Source organism: Vanacampus margaritifer, chromosome 12, assembly GCF_051991255.1.
Source record: "Vanacampus margaritifer isolate UIUO_Vmar chromosome 12, RoL_Vmar_1.0, whole genome shotgun sequence".
Classification (NCBI taxonomy): Eukaryota; Metazoa; Chordata; class Actinopteri; order Syngnathiformes; family Syngnathidae; genus Vanacampus; species Vanacampus margaritifer.
In genome coordinates, this window is record NC_135443.1 from 3,640,017 (window position 1) to 3,657,316 (window position 17,300).

At 41.8% G+C, this 17,300-nt stretch overlaps 1 protein-coding gene across 3 annotated transcripts in view; it reads right to left on the bottom strand.

Moving 5' to 3' along the window:
- The window catches only part of grid1a (glutamate receptor, ionotropic, delta 1a), a 324,300-nt gene that overhangs the window by 270,817 nt on the left and 36,183 nt on the right, over positions 1 to 17,300 (bottom strand). Inside the window, exons 2-3 of one of the 3 annotated variants that reach the window (XM_077582365.1) lie at positions 6,247 to 6,336; positions 699 to 854 (exon numbers count right to left, since the gene is read on the bottom strand). Coding sequence is in view for 2 of the 3 variants with exons in the window: in XM_077582363.1 (XP_077438489.1) it covers positions 699 to 854; positions 1,897 to 1,975 (235 nt within the window). In the remaining variant the exon portion in view is untranslated. Of the gene's footprint in view, positions 1 to 698; positions 855 to 1,896; positions 2,398 to 6,246; positions 6,337 to 17,300 lie in introns of those variants that run through there. The other 2 variants (XM_077582363.1, XM_077582364.1) reach the window with 2 other exon arrangements.

Below are 17,300 nucleotides of genomic sequence, written 5' to 3' on the forward strand. Positions count from 1 at the left end.
CCTATTTCATTTCCTCTGCCTTCCTTTTTGCCATACCGCCATCATTTGTTTCTGCCTTGCCATGCTTCCTCCCAATATTTCTGCTTTCTACTTAACTTTTCTCTTTCCTTTGGTTTTCCTTCCTTTTGCCATGTTTTCCTTCTTTCTCTGTTCCTTCATCATCCTCGCTCCATTCCTTCCTCACTTTTGTCCATCCTTCTTTTCCAACTTCCACTATAGCATCATCCTTCATTTCCTTCCTTCCTTCCTTCTTTCCTTCCTTCCTTCGTTTCCTTCTAAATGTTCTGCCTTCATTCATCCATCCTTCTTCCAAAAGTTTTGCCTTCATTCATCCCTCCATCCATTCTGACTTCCCACATTCTTCCTTCCTTATGACCTTTTTGCCTTCACATCCTTCCTTCTAAACTTCATGCCTCTGTTTTCCATCTTTCCTCCCTCCATCCTTGCTTCCTTCCATTCAAAATGTTTGCCTTCATTCTTCCTACAATTTTTCTGCCTTCCCTCATTCCTCCCTTTCTTCCTCTAAACTGTTTTTTCATCCTTCTTTCCTCCTAACCTTTCTGACTTCCTTTCACCTTTCCTACTTTCTTTGTTCAACTTTTCTGCCCTCCTTCCATCAGTCTTTCTTCCTTCCTCCAACCCATCCTTCGCCCTCCGGTGTCATTCAGCAACATTTTAGAGAAAAATCATGTGCCTACCTTCCTGCACAGCCTGGAAAGGGTTGTTGGGCTCGATAAGTTTGACCGAGTGGGTGATCTTCTCGCTTTGCAAGATGTCATCGTTCAGACTCAGGTCCGAAATGGCCAGCTGGAAAATTTCATCATCCTTCACGGCGTTCTCCTCGAATATGGCACCTGTGTAATGACCAACGAAAATTGGGGTTGATGGGAGAATCAGATTAGTGTGGATTAGTGTGCGTCCACCATTTTAGTTTGCGAGAGCATTCACACTTTTCATGTGGTCCAGTCATGGCGGAACCATGGACAGCGACAAAAGGCGGTCCAACGCTTGAGCCGCATGTGTGTGCATGAACGTATTTGTGAGACCAACCAAATAAATAAAAGCCCACCCCACTCTCCATCCTCTTGCTTGTCTGTTTATGGCATCACTGTCAGACGGGGCGTATATCAGTTGGGGGGGGGGGGGGGTCGGGGGGGGGGGACATTTCCGGAAAGGAGAAGTATATTTGGTGCCCGCTGACGTGCATCAGCCAATACGACTTGGATGAAGTCCCAGTGCTGCACTAAAGCTGATGACGGAGCACCTGCTGCTGGCCCAGACTGTTGCAGCAAAAAAAAAAAAAAAAAAAAAGTAAGAGGCAGTGCTGCATGCGCACAACACAGCTAACATGTTTGCTGATTTCACACTGCAACACCACATTGGATTTGGGGGTCGGGGGGGGGGTTAAGGACACCTCATGATTAGAGATGGTGAGGGGAGCCTGGCCCGATGATTGTGTGTGTGTGGGGGGGCAGAACCGGTGTGCGGTGCACAAAGACGCTCTCTATGCGTTTTGCATGGCTAAAAAGTCCACTGACGTCCTTCCTCGCTGCTCTTTATTGACATGACAGTCACGTCCCGCTGGAAGTTGAGCCTTGCCGGCATAAAGACGGGGGAGCTACGCCTCATCCATTCCTGGCTATTGCAAACCTCGCAAACCTCCAAACCCACCCCCCCCCCCAAAAAAAAAACAGTTGCTTCTTGTTCCAAACGTGCATTTTAACAGAGACAGACCGGTTTAAAGGACTCACAAATATGCAGCAAAATCGCAGACAATAATTAAGGAGGAAAGAACTTTTCAGTCCCGGAGAGGCGAACGGAACCCCGAAGCAGAAATGCGCAGCGAGCATTTCCGCCTGATGCGTCTCATTTCACCTGTGCGCGCGGCTGGCTTACCGATGTGTATGATGGAGTCCCCTTTGGCCGAGTTGCATTGCAATATCCACAAGGAGAGGCAGACCAGCAGCAGCTCCATGGCGGCGTGCAGCAGCACAAGCAGCTCATCCACAAATGACAACAAAAAACAACCGCCAAAAAAAAAAAACACACACAAGAAGGTCTACTGTTCGGCTGTCCTGGGTAGTCCAACTGGTCCAAAAGGATGGAGCGACCCACCACCCTCCCCCCCTAGTCCTTCACAAAATAAAAAAAATGTTTAAAAAAAAGAGCCAGCTAGATGTCCAGAGCCGCTAGAAGCAGCCACAGAAATGAAGAGTTCCGCGGGAAGGCTGCTCCGGAGAAGGAGGGGAAGGGGGGGGACAGATCGGACATGCATGCGAGCCCCGGTGAGAGAGACTTGGCGCTCCCGCCCTCCTCCAGCAGCCGGTGAGGAGGAGGAGAGGAAGATGCGGGAGGAGGAGGAGGAGGAGGAGGAGGAGGAGGAGGATGGATGGAGAGGAAGAGGAGGAGCGCGCGCACACGCTTCCAAATGATTATTTAGGCGAGGGGTGGGGGGGGGGTGGGGGAGAAACTCCACGCCACGGTCCTGTGCGGATCACGTGACTGCAGCGAGTGCGGCTCGCTTGTCCCGGCGAGCCGACTAGAAAAAGACTGGAAGGAGATGGAGAAAGATGCACAACGTGATGACACACGAGCAAGAGGGAGAGCGGGGGGGGGGGTGTGAAGAGAGGGGGGCGCACGTACACGCACGCACACGTCCACTAACGCCGCCGCCGCCGCCGTTGCACTGTGACCAGACGTGTGTGGCGTGACAGATGCCCACGGACGCCGCGAAGACAGAAGAAGACAAACGCCGGTGGACTGTTGACTTCTGGAGAAGTTGTAACAGAAGAAGAAGAGGAGGAAGGGGGGGGGGGAGAAGGAGGTGAGGCTGGCGCGGAGGTTCCGGAGCACGGACGCAACACGGGTGGACCGGGATCATCCGCGGAAAGAGGAGCCTCGTGACATGAAACATTTCCAGCCATCATTGTATTTACTTTCACTGGATTTTTCCCCCCCCCCCCCATGAATAGGTCAGCGCACGACGAAGAAGACAGCGTGGACTGCATGTGCAGGACCCCCGTAGCTTTACAATTAAAGGATATTTCTCGTGTTTGTGAGCAGAACGGAAATATCTCTTAATTGTTGGGTTAAGGGAGTTGAACTCAGCAACGCCGTCGATACAGGGGGATGGAAGAAGCCGCTGGAAGAGAAAAGAAGCACCTGTGGAGGCAAACGTCACCGTCTCGTGCATTATTGCTTTGATTGATTTCATTTTCATGCAACAGCAGCATTATTTGTTATTCATTACGTTTTCTTTGACCGTTTGTTTTACGCCCATGCAGTAAACCTGCAAAGTTGTTTAAAAAAAAAAAAAAAAAAAAAAAGTCATACACTGCCCCCACTGGCCACAGCTGGCTACTTAATAGCTCGGTGTGCTTATGTGCTCACCAAAATAGACTATAAAAGGGGAGCAGGGGAGCTATTTTAGCACACTGGCTTTGAAAATACAAATTTCTTTAAAGAAAAAATAAAACAAACATATTCCCTTGGCACTGCTAGATTTAGTGTGAATATTCTAAATGCGTCAAACAACCCCCCCCACCCCCACCCCCCCTCGTGATTGCTTTATGAGCAATGATGCCTCCCGACAGGGAAGGAGAGGCTGTAAGAATAAATGATTAGACTTTTTTTTTTTTTTTTTTTTTCCTCAAGCAAATTACAGCTTCACTGTCAGTGGTGGATCAATCCAGATCTATTCCAAGCCGAGAGATGGACCCGGAGATTTGGGTTTACTTTGACACGGTGTGATCAAAACGGGAGGGAGGTCGGGGGGGGGGGGGGGGGTGATATTATTGGTTGCACTGATATATGAAGCAATATGTTGGCGACATGATGGTATTATCTGCAGGAAGGTTGCCTTTTGTGTAAAGGTGAACATTTGCATCAGAATAATGGCAATATGGCCCTGACCAGGGCCCCCCCGCCTTTTGCCCAAATTCACCTGGGATAGGCTCCCAAAATGGATGGGGTACACTTTGCACAATCACGACACACAAAAAAAAAACAAAAAAAAAACAGATCTATGCAAAGATTCATCATCAGTTGGTAACTTGTGCATAAGCATGAAACCCAAGAGAACGGTCTACAACCAGCATGAATTTATAGGCCCATAAATATTGGCACATGGTCACAATTCTCATCTTTTTGGCTCAAAACACCACCACAATGGATTTGAAATAAAACCAACAAGACTTCACGCTTTGATTTGAGGGGTCTTCCCGTGCAAATCAGCAGAACGACAATTTTGTACATGTGCCTCCGACAATTGACTGCTCCACTGTTCCGTGGCCAGGTGGGCACGTACAGCTGCCAATGGAACCGGTTCAGTTGTACAATACTGATCATTTGACTACTGATCAAAGCAGCGGGATGAATTCTTAAAAGCAAATGAAAGCCAGAGAATGCTTGTGTCTTTTTACCGCCCCGCCACGTGCGCACGTGGTTTTTTCCAGCTGCACAATGGCAAACAAGAAGGAGCTGCAGACGGTCACCAAAATGGCTGAGAAGGTCATTGGGTGCCCTCTGCCCACATTGGAGTGCCATCTGAAGGACTCGTACCACCCGGGCCACTCCATGCTTGAGCTACTGCCTTCAAGCAGACGGTACAGGGCCGTTAAAACCAGAACAAACAGACCGAACAACAGATTTTATCCAACTGTGGTAAGAGCCCTCAAAGTAAAATTATCTGAAAATTTAGCCGGGGGTCTGGGGGCCGCTGGCACCCAGCTAGGTCCAGGGCAGTGCCCTGGTGGGGGGGACACGGGGGGCTAAGCCCCCCGGAGCTCATGGGTTTCCCGTGTTTTTAAGTACTTTCAATGCACTCACATGACAAGGAAACAGATAAAACAACAGCATAAATTTTCAATGTATATTGAACTATCCCATATAAAATGGCAGTTTTAGTCAACTCAAAATCAGTCACATTCAAGAACATTGGACTGCCTTTGCTTTTAAAAACTATCACTGAGAATATCATCATATCTAACTAATGTGATTACTAAGTTAACACATAAATAATGTTGAAGAGTTCAAATTTCATGAACAAATAATTGTATCATGACCAAATGAAAAGTAACTCATATTAGAGCATACCACAAATGTCTTTGTTATAGCAGAAGATGTTATCTGTCGGAGTCATGTGCATACACAATGAACTACTAAAAAAATAAAAATAAATAAAATAAAAAAAATCTGATTTTTTTTTTGGGGGGGGAGATAAAAAAAGCGGAATTCCGCGAATTAGCGGAAAAATCCCATCCCTGTTGACTCGTGTGCACTTTATGTAGATAGTTGTTTGAGTCTGTGTTCTATAATATGCCTTTTTTTTTATTCCAATATTAATTCTGATTATGATCTTGTTTTTTTTCTTTCTCTGTTCTTTTTATCGATTTATATTCATTATTTTTACTATCATAGTTTTAAAATACTTTATTGTTTTTTGCACTTATAATGACAATAAATCTGAATCTGAATTCTCAGCTGTTTCGGGCAATATTATCGGCTCATATTCAACCAAATGCTTCAGAACTCATTGGACAGTGGTTCACAGTGCAGATGGGCAATAACCCAAAGCGTACGAGGAATGCAAACAAAGAGTTTTTAAGGCAAAAAAAAAACTATGCAATGGCCAAGTCAATCACCTGACCTGAATCCAATTGAGCATGCATTTCACTTGCGGAAGACAAAATTGAAGGGAAAAGGCCCGAAGAACAAGCGGGAACTGAAGACAATTTAAGTTGTAAAAGATGAGAACTGTGTCCATGTCCCAATATTGATAATTTAATAATATTTATTATAAAATGTAATATTTGATAGTAGTTATCACATGACAGACACTGTAATGATTCACTATTAATTTACAACAATACATTGCTGTATTTTATAATAATTGTAAAACGATGTTAGTCGTCCCTTGCAGGTAAATTAGTTAAAACGATAAATTAGCCATTTAACAATAACAGTAAATAACTGCAATTTAACATCATAAAACAGCATTTTGTCATGAATACCTGTAAATGTACGGTGGTTTAAAAAAAACTTTGGTAATTGTACTGTAGATTACAATATGTTAAATGTGCAACCACTACACCTCTAAACAACTCTTGATTATTGCTGCATTCATGGAATAATAATTAAACAGATTAATTTGTCAAATATCATCCATGACAGGGGGGGGGGGGCGCCATGTTGTGCAATAGCGCCCTAATTGAGTCATTTTCAAAATAAATTTCATTTCAACTCTACCTGGCTCATCAGTCCATTTCTCAAGTGACACGCGGACCAGCCCTTCTGTCGACGGCCACGGTGTATCCTCATCAACATTTGGATTTCCCCCTGTGTGTTACAAACAGCTCTCAGTGTGATGCACTACACTACAAGCACAATAACAAACCTATTGTTCACTTAATACCTACAAACGGAACTTTATTGTTTTCATAAATCTCGCAGACTCTACCGAATGATGTGTCCACCAGCGCAGGTCGGCTGCAACATAATACACTCGGCAATATTATCCTTATATTGCCGCATATATATATCTGACTGAGCACACATGCGAAGAAAGAAGTTCTCCGTTCAAATATTTATCCTGGAAAATTATTTATGAAGACGCAGGAGAGACACAGCGCACGCCGCCTGTTGCTCCGCGAGTTGGTCCGCGCGGTCGGCTCACATGCATTAATAAGCAGATTGGACATGATAGAAAAACACCGATGGTGTGTTACGCGGTTGTTGGGGGTGTCCAATGTCCAGCGCGGGGGCCATTTGCAGGCACACATCTCAAGGCACCACTGGACCTTTGCGTCTTGTTTTTTGCACCGATTGGTGTCAACGCGAGTCTTAAGCGGTGATGTCAGTAATATGACGATTAATATGAATAATATGATGATTTTTGGTAACAAGCAAGCTAACATGTTACAATTTCCAGACTAGTAATCAGATTAAAGATACTTAACCAATTAAATGTACGTAACTATTTTAATATTTTTTTCAGTAGCCTATTCATGTTAACACTTTTCAGTTATCTCCTTTTCAATAAAAAATATTTAGTTTTTTCTTTTTCATAAAACCAACATTATCAAACATTATTACTGTTAAAAATGCACTTCCAAAAACATATTTGCCATATTTATTTTGAAGTGTTACCAGTTTTTGAATGCAACTAAAAAGTAACTTGTAAATCTAACTTAGTTACTTTTAAATCAAGTAATCAGTAGTTACTACATTCATTTTTAAATTAATCATTAAAGCAACTAAGTAACCTTAAAATAAAGTATTCATTAAAGCAATTAAGAAACTTTAAAATAAAGTAATCATTAAAGCAACGAAGTAACTTTAAAATAAAGTAATCATTAAAGCAACTAAGTAACTTTAAAATAAAGTTATCAGTAAAGCAACTACGTAACTTTAAAATAAAGTAATCAGTAAAGCAACAAAGTAACTTTTAAAATAAAGTAATCAGTAAAGCAACTAAGTAACTTTTAAAATAAAGTAATCAGTAAAGTTATTTTTAAATCAAGTAATCAGTAAAGCAACTACGCTAATTTTGTAATTTATTAATAAAATAAGTTACTTTTAAATCAAGTAATCAGTAAGGTAACTATGCTCTCCAGAAAAGAAAAAAAAGAAGAAAAAAAAAGAAAGAAAAAAAAAGTAAGGTAACTATGTTTATATTTAAATTAAGTAATCATGAGAAGTAACAAAGTTATTTTTTAAATCAAGTCAAATCGGTAGAGTAAGTTACTTTTCCAAGGTAACTGTGGCAGCACTGGTCTTAAGTCAGTAATGGCTGATTAGCAAGCACTTGACAATATTCCTGCTCTGCTGGAGGAAGCCCAAAGAGTGGATTTAAATGACGCGAGGATGCCACAAGGAATCAAAGCCAAGCTGTTAGTCACGGATGAGTACCACTATTGGATTAGCCACTCATTAATAGTCTATTCTTGTCGGATAAGCCCCCTTTTCCCCCTTTATTATTTATTTCCCACAGCATCTTGCAAACGTCTGGCCGTGATTCACGCCAGCCGTGTGACGCTGCCTTTACTATCCACGCGCTTCATTTAAAGAAAGTATCATCTCCCGCTTTCAATTATCCCCTGACATATAGCTGGAGGCCCGGCACTCTACGTGAAATGTTTACAGGGGTAATATACATGTCTCGCCACCAGTGTTAGCTGCTCTCTGACCTCATCGATTAGCGCCGCTATTTTAGTGCCGCGACGTACACAAGATGAACGGAATCGGCTCGGCGGAATGTTTTAATGGTGAACAAAGCGTAATTCTTCCCACGACGACGGAAAAACGACCGCGGGCTTTAATCTGCTCGCGGTGTTACGATTTAATAAGCAAAGAAAGGTTAGGCCACTGCTAAGACAGCAGTAGACAAATGGCAATAGAAATAGCAGTACAGATAGCATAGCATAGAATACGGAAATAGGACAAAATGGTTATGAGAACCATTGCATAGATAATAGATCAAAATGTTCTTTTAGCCTCAGATAATAAATAAAACGAAAGCAGGGTAAGTTATTTATTCTTTCAATTGTGCAGCCTGCCACGGCTCGATGCAAAGTGGCCCGCGCGCTAGTGTTTGGGGACCAGTTATATAGAACACAGATTTGCATAAAATACAAATACAAGTGTCAAGTTCAGTCAACCTAGAATATTTCTTAAACAACAGACAAGGAAGGAAGACAAGAGACTTTCTTTTTGCTCGCGAGGAGAATGGACAGAGATGTGCACAGTTACTACCTCCTGCTGCTCGCAAACACACTCTGCCGAGTCCTCTTCTTTTTATTTATTTTTTGGTGGTCCCTGTCTACACACTCGATGCTGTTCTAAAGGTGGGGGGGGCACGCACAACAGCAATCATCATGGATACGAGTCATTGTGCAGATAATAATAGAACTCTGCTCTCTTCACAGATCACTTCAACTCACATCATTAAAACAAGGCTGAATAAATGCTTTGCAAAACTTTAAGAGTAAATATGGGATAACATTTATTTTAACAAGATGTCCAAAAAGTTCCAGACGTGAACATTTTCAGATGGATCAAACTCAGCCAAGTTATCATTATGTTTGTTTGCTTGCCTGTCCCCGTGGCTGTTCGGGATTCTGCTACACGGACATTGAAGCATAACTTCCACATCCTTCTCTCTAGAATTGCATTTTTTTAAATTTTGCAACGCTCCTAGCCGCGCAATTAAGCTTTCCGCATTAAAAGTGTAACACACGCGAACGTGGCAAGACGTCTATCGGCAGTCAGACCGCAATGTCCGTCTTCAGGCATGCTCCGGGATTACTTAGACCAAAAGCCCCGACCGCCAATTTGGACAGTGGGATTTTTTCGAGTTTGCTGGAAAAAAAAAAAAATCCATTTATGTCAGGCAGAAATGTGCGAGGAATAGCAAGAGAGGTGGTGTGTGTGCGCGCACAGAGCCAGAGGTGAAAAAAGCAGCGCGCTCGCCTCCAAATACACAGCCCGAGGTAACATTATAGATTAATCATGTTATGGGAGAACAAGCACGAGCTCCATCACCGAGGCTGAATTTCAATGAGCCAACTGTTGACTGCGCGGCAAACGCAAAAAAACGAAAAAGAAAGAAATTGGTGAAATATGCAACGGGTGATTAATATAGAAGCCTTGTGGTGAACCAAGCCAGTGAAACAAGGAGTATGAGTTGGACGTATCTGTCAGCCTGGAGGAAGAACACGGACAGCTGACAGGTGTCAAGATTTCACCCGGACGCAAAAAAAAAAACTCCACCATTTGCCATCTTGTTGCTTCAAAAATTATTACAGTTTATTTTTGTGATTAAACTGTATATTTCAATCTTTTCCACTTTGTGTCATTTAAACATTTTTTTTTTTTTTTGCCCAATGTTCTCAGTTAATGGTTACAGTGCCACCTGCTGTTTGAGCAACCTTTTTTTTTTTTCAAACGTGTGGCTATAAAAAGTCCACACACCCGTTAAATGCCAGTTGTTAGAAAAAGACAAGATCAATAATTTTTCCCACCAATAATGTGATCTATAACGCATACAACACAATTGGAGGGGGAAATGAATATTTTAGAGAAGGAAGTTAAAATAACTGAAATGCGATTGCACAAGTGTACACACCCTCATAGGTGAGATGTGGCTGTGTTCTGAATCAACTAATCAAGTGCTTGTGCAACAGGTGTCAAACTCGAGGCCCGGGGGCTAGTTTCGGCTCTCCAATTTATTTTATAACTCCCAAAAATGACACCGCTCAAATTTCAAATTGCTTCAAAAATTCACGCCTCTTGGGGTAAATATCGTCTGATTCCACATTTCTTACAGTATTTGCACAATATAACGTTAAATATCAACTTTTCCTAATTCATTTTCAGTGGGACTGACATTGAACTTTTTATAAGTACCATTTACCACGCCCACTTCCGTACATACAACTGATCATTATTGCCGGGTGTCTGACACTGCTTGGCGGTGCAGTTGGTAAAGTGCATTGTCCAGCAACCAGGAGGTTGCAGGTTTGAATCCCACCTCCGACTGTACATTGCCAATATATCCATGGCGGAGAATCTGGGTTCAAACCCCGCTTGGACCAGATTTTAGTACATTCGATGGTCCGATACCAACTGACTATCATATCAGGAAATGGATTATAATTTCTCTGAAATGATTATATTACACGCCTTAGACAGATTGCACAGTTCAAGTTTTCTTTTTATTAATTTGTCATTTAACTACAAGTAAAAAAATATATATAAAAAAAATCACATAATTTATCTTCATAAGCACATGCATTCAAATCGTAGCATTCAGCTAATAGCATTCAGCTTTAAGCATTCCCACGCAATTTCTGCAGAAATTGCACTTTGTGTCCTTTGCATTTTTAGTTCACACGCTTTTCTACCCATTCGTCAAACAGCTAATTACTCAAAAGTTCTCTTTACGCGGCCGTATCGATCGAGATCCTCCGGTAAAGAATGCATAATGGAATGGAATAGGTCTGTTGGAGATATCGCGCCATCCGGCGCACGTACGGGCGGCTGAAAAAACACGCCTGCAGAGATGTTTACAATTTATGTGCCTAATAGCGACCACTGGGTCATTTGTTCTGCACGCCCCAGGGCAGTGCTATTGAACCCGCTGACGTGTGTGCCGCATTTCACTCCGACTGTGCCTGCAAGATGGTCATTAGGGTGTGAGGTGGTTAAAAAAAAAAAAAGAGAGAAAAAAAGGGCCAATTAACAGGAATCCACCTGAAAGGCAGTTTTGCTTTGAGAGTGCAGATACGACACAGAAAGGACGACACTGGAGAAAAGAAAGTGAAAGAAAAGCAGCGCTTTTCGAAGATCTACAATTTTATGTACCGCTACACAAAAGACACAAACGTATGTTCGCAGGTCATTTTTTTTCAGTGGCTATTTTGTAAAAAGAAAACACCAACACTGCACAAATCCTGGAATACTAGTAAGACAGTTGTTCTACTAATGCGCCCTAATCAATCGACTAATGTATTAGTATATAAAGTTAAAGTATAAAGTTCCCCACGGGGAAAATAAAAAGTATATCGTATCGTATCGTATATGGATCTTAAAAGATGGATCAACGATATCAAATGAATGTTCACAAGGCTTTCTATAGATTAGGTTGATTTTAATAAAATCGATTGGATTAATTCATTGGTGGATGATCGAGTCTCGCTACGCCAGCCCATGACCCCAAGACGTGGTGCCAAGCAGTTTCTCTATTCAGATGCATATACACGATTGCAAAGGTTGTTATTTCCGCCGTCGGAGGGCCGCCGATTACTGCCGCGCAAAGCTTTAATCGTGTCGAAGGGCTGAGGGGGTTCATCACTCAGGACGCGACGGGAAAGAGCTAACTTACCGCATGCAACAAAGACCAAAGAAATTTTCTGCAATTTCCACACCATGGGAGGATTTGACATGAATCATTATGTGGCTAAAGAAAACGTTTTAGAGGCAAGATTATACCTCGGAAACCAAAATCAGAGGCTAATATTAACGTAAAAAAAAAAACATCTAGTTTGTGACAACTTCTCCAAAGACTAGATTAACTAAATTGACTAGGCGTATTCATATTTAAAAGTTGAAATTTGTCAAAGCTGAAAGCAATCAATGCTGAATGGGGACATGCATTTAATCATTTCAGTGAAATTGTAATGCATTTCCTGATATGATAGTGAGTTGGTTTACACGTATAAATATCCACTTAGCATAATTGCCATGGATATATTTGCAATGTACAGTCGATGGTGGGATTCAAACCCGCGACCTCCTGGTTACTGGACAATGCACTTTACCGCCACTGAGCAGTATCAGAGAGCTCGTAATGATGATCAGTCGGATGTATGGAAGTGGGCGTGGAAAGTGGGACTTAGAAAAATGTCAGGGTCTGTCCCATTGAAAATGAATGGGGGGGAAAGTTGATTTTTAACATTAAATACTTAAACAAATACAAATACAAATACAAATACAAATACTTAAAGTAATGTGTAATCAGATTATATTTAAACCGGAAGGCCTGAATTTCAGAAAAAAAAACTTTTTTTTTCTTTACATTCAGACCTCTAGCAGATTAGGATTTATGACGAGTGGGTCTGGACTGTATCCCCGGTGGGTACACCGTTCTGATCGCAGTCACTTACTCTTAATGTAATTTAAAATACGGCCTGTACTGTACAGTTCATCTGGTTTTTGATGGTGATATTATGACCCTAAAACAGATTAGTACTATTTGCATCTTTTTCCTATGAGAAAAGTAACGCTCCACTTTAGGATGAAGTCCTCTCTGTGACTGTGCCGGTGTCACCTCCTGAACTCACTGCGCCGACTCCCTGCAGTGGATTCTTCAAGAGTTCCTCAGTGCAGCAAAGGGCTCCTTTAATCCAAACTGTTAAGTCGAGTCAAAGCCCGCAACCTTCACTACCTGCCCGCCTTCCTGCCCGCCCGACTGACTTAGGATCTGCCGGCCGTGGAGTGATGAGAACACAGCCGAGGGGAAAAGATTCATTTCACCCACACCTTCCCGACGGTGCGAAAGGCTTTCGGTTTCATGGTCCACCACTTACATTTCACCCAGATTGCACACAGGAGAACTCAAATGTCAGAGCTTTTTTTGGTTTGTTTTTTGTTGCATCCTTCCCAGCACGTGTTCACATATTAGAGTTAAACAACATACGTTTCAGAGAATGATTTAAGTGTGAGTCCCCACGTTGCAGGGGTGGGCACACTCTGTCCTCGAAGGCCGGAGTCCTGCAGGTTTTGGATGTTTCCCTTTTTTAACACAGCTGATATACGATCAGCTCATCAGCGAGCTCTGTATAAGCTTGGTAACGATCCTGTTGATTGGAATCAGCTGCGTTGCAGCAGGGAAACCTCCAAAGCCCGCAGGACCGAGTTTGCCTAACGGCTTGAGGGACGGCCCCTTTGTGTCGAAAGCAAATCGCCGCTGGTCTCAGACGACAACAGCTTTGTGATTGCGCACCACGTGTATGTCTAATGGCTGTTCGAGTCCTTACGGATCTAAGATGGAGATTCCCATCCACTGGTCCTTGGCATATTAAAGTACTGTCAAATGTCAACTACGGGGAATTATCCAATTTCACTCAACTGGTCCAAAAACTATTAAGTATTTACTACACATAATGTATCGCTGTTCATCTATCTTTGCCAGTTTACTGATAATGAAATGCTCTTACCCTGGTATTATGCCCTGATGGAATAAAGTAAAATCTGAATCTGGGATGATTTTTAATGATGATTTTTAAACCAAGTTAGCTCATTTTCCTGACCGCGCTAGCTACTAGCGATAGCATGTTACAACATTGTTGATTCAACACTTATTTTTGTACACTTGAACAACAATTTCAACTTTGGGGCTTCTGAGAAAGGAAAATAAGAGACCTCAAGGAGGGTATTTTGGAGAGAACTCAAAATTAAACATCTTGACCACCAGATCTATTTTTAGCCAGGGCTAGCTAGTCACGGCTAGCGGCTGACATATATCATGATCGCATTATGGTAAAAGCATTTTTTACTATCTTAAAATGACACTTAACTTAATCAAAATGGTCAGAACACACATTGGTAGACTTTGTCGGTTGGAAATTCTTTCGATTTATCTTTGCAATTCCGGACACTTCTTTGTCCGTTCCCATTTGACATTCCATGGACCCGTTAACGGCACACAATGTGGAGCATGTAACATCATGTGAATACTATCTATAACAGTTTTATTTCGCTCGTATATTACATAGATTTTTAGAAAAGTTAAAGTTAAATTGAGATGACATAATTATTTTAGTACATATATTATGCACAATATGTGCCTTGGCTCAATAGAAGTAAGAATACTAAGGATGATTTCAAGAGCCACGTCCTTGTGTTAACAAAGCCTTTCACAGTCCTATCAATGGCAACCTTTTCCTGTGTTTTCGATCCAACTCTATTGATCCACTTCATGTTGCAGGCAATTGTGACTGGTCTCAGAAGTGGATGTTGCCATGCAAGTAATTGTCTGGATGAGAGAAGCCGTGACATTAATGGGCACACGAATGTCCCCGCTTTTGTGAGTTCTGTCCAAGAAGCACAGGCGAACGGAACGCTCGGTTGTTTGTTGAAGCAATCTGCTATACGCAGATGGTCACGTGACGCAATTAAACACAGGTAAAAAAGTTAGTGGACTTCCTTTGCATGCTACGATGGTTTGAAACCAAACTTGATAAAAATGTGGTTTTCTTTGTGGCTGGTGTCTTTGGATGAAAGCTAATGATTTATTAATAGAAATAAACGTAAACATGAACGCAGATTCAATACCGGATATTGTCATCTTCGTAGCTCATCAAGACATCTTGTGTGAAACAAAAAACAATGTAGACATTTAAAGTTCCTACATGTGCTTTGTACCAATTTTCAAGGACCAAAATAAAAACAAATGATAAAAATATCACTCACCATTAGCGACGCTTCAATGAGCTGTGACCGTTTGGCTTATTTCCAACAAATGGACCGATGGATTACGAATTCACGAGCAGTGTCATGAAGCCAGTTATTCTTGATAGATATTATAACATTTTTAATTCTTCATTTCATATATTAACCATTGTTACACATTATTAACATTTTAATTCTTTATATTAACCTTGTCGAAATGTTTTGTGTCCTGTGCAGAGCAGATGGTGTTGATTTCGGTATAATCTAACCTTAAACTGGGACATACTATTTAGTCTAAAAAAGTTCCTTCTCAGCGCTTTGTGCGAAAACACATTTGGTCCTTGAGAACAGAATCTGTTTCGAACACGCACTCCTGACTCTGTTTTCGCCATCGCTCATGGAAAAGTACCCAGAGAGTATGTATTGTCTACAAATGAAAGAGAGGCGGTCGGTTTTAACTATAAGAAGCCATTTTACACGCGGAAGAGACACATTTCGACGCTCTGAATCCCACCTGTTTAAGTGATGAATTAGAGGCTGTTTGAGTGTCCAGAGATCTCTGTTAGATAAAATCATTTTTGCAAAGGTGTTTTTTCTTGCATTAAATCTGTCTTCAAGTTTTGGAACACGCTAAGAGGACAAACAATTTTATTCCTCTTTCATTCTTTGATGAAGTAAGTTGTCGTTTTCACACACTTGTCTGGGCATTATTGGACATAAAAATCTAGCAATGAAGCTTCAATTTGTGCCGCTGCCCTGGTTTCCCGCCGCTGATATGAAGCTATTGAGATTATCAGCAACTGGGGTTAAACTCAAGTCATTAGCTCCGGCTAACAATGGATTTGTTTGCTAGCTTCCATGCTAGCTGCCCATGAGTGAGCAGTGATGCACTACTTCACTGGAGTCAAACATATATCTCTATATCAAGAACGTTTGATTGTTTTCAACCTGTTTGAGCAATGAGATTGTGACCCATGATTTTTTTGTTGGATTAAATATCCGGATCAATCAATGATAACGTTCGAAACAAAATTGGTCAGCTCTGCTAACGACGTAATTTTTTCAAGCTTTTCGGTCAAATTCCAAATTGACTTTACAAGTTCTGCTGAAGGCTTTTACAAGTCGTGTCACGCTTGAGTGGGGCACAAAGGCCACAAAAGTCCAAATTGTCGAAAAATACTCTTCTTGACTTTCAGCCAACAAAACAAAATGAAGACCAAGACGATGCTGAGGCAAAGATTATGTGAGTGTTTGTGGCACTCTTGAGTAAGTCAAGAAACATTTGGACTAGGTGAGTCTCGCCTTTCTTGTCTGCAGCCGACTTTCATTATCCACTCACAGACGCCCATCGCCCTCCTGCGCTAGCAGATAGCCACACCTCAGCATCAGTCACACGCTCTTCAGGGGTATGGCAGAAAAATTCCTCATGGCCTCCAGCTCAGGCAATCAGAAAAGGGGGATCGATCAAAGGCAGCACGTGCGCCGTGGGTTTTAGCCCCATAATGCTTTCCAAATCATTCCATTAGCGCAGAGAGGGGAGAAAAGTAGCCGTGGATAAGGTAAGGATGGTGAGGCGCATCAGGAAAAATGACAAACAAAAACAGGGGTCAATGATTTTTTTCTTTAGTTTTAAAAAGAGATCATTTAGTGTAGCCGAGCATGACAGCTGTTTTTAGAGCCCCTGAATGAAGACACGATATCATAAAAAGACCACCCGGAGGGCTGGAGGCTAACGGTCCATTTTTTTCCATATTTTCTAAGATGGGTATAAACACAAAGCCATCTATACATGTCTTTAAATGCTGCACTTTTCTCCCCCTTAGCTTGATGTCGGTTATGTTTTGTGGCATCAAACAACATTTCCAAGATTTTCAAAGCACCCTGGAGGCAAAAGTTGTGCAAGTAACAGCTTTGCTCAGCTGTTCTGTTCTGGGTTTGCTTTGCTAAGTCCTGCACTGTATTGGATCTGTCCAGAGTACAATGAAATCTCAAGCCTCTACAGGCACTCTAGCTCCAAATGTGCTTGCCTTGTGTCAGAAAGTCAGAATGATGATTGTTGATTTATTTTATTTTATTTTGGGGAGGGGGGGCATTTTTATGGTTTTGGAAGTGATTATGACTGACTGCTGGCCAATGAGACCCTGAATGAAGCCCTCCATAGAAGAGGAAGACGGCGACCAAAAATTAATAGAAACATGGTCTACGTATATAGAATTTTTTAACCTAATTCTGGTTACTTAATTCTGTCTGTTAGCGAGAGCCACTACATCGTGATAACTTACATTGATGTTTCTGCATTTGTCAATTTATTATTATATTATATTATTAGTATGGCTTTTTTTTTTTTAATG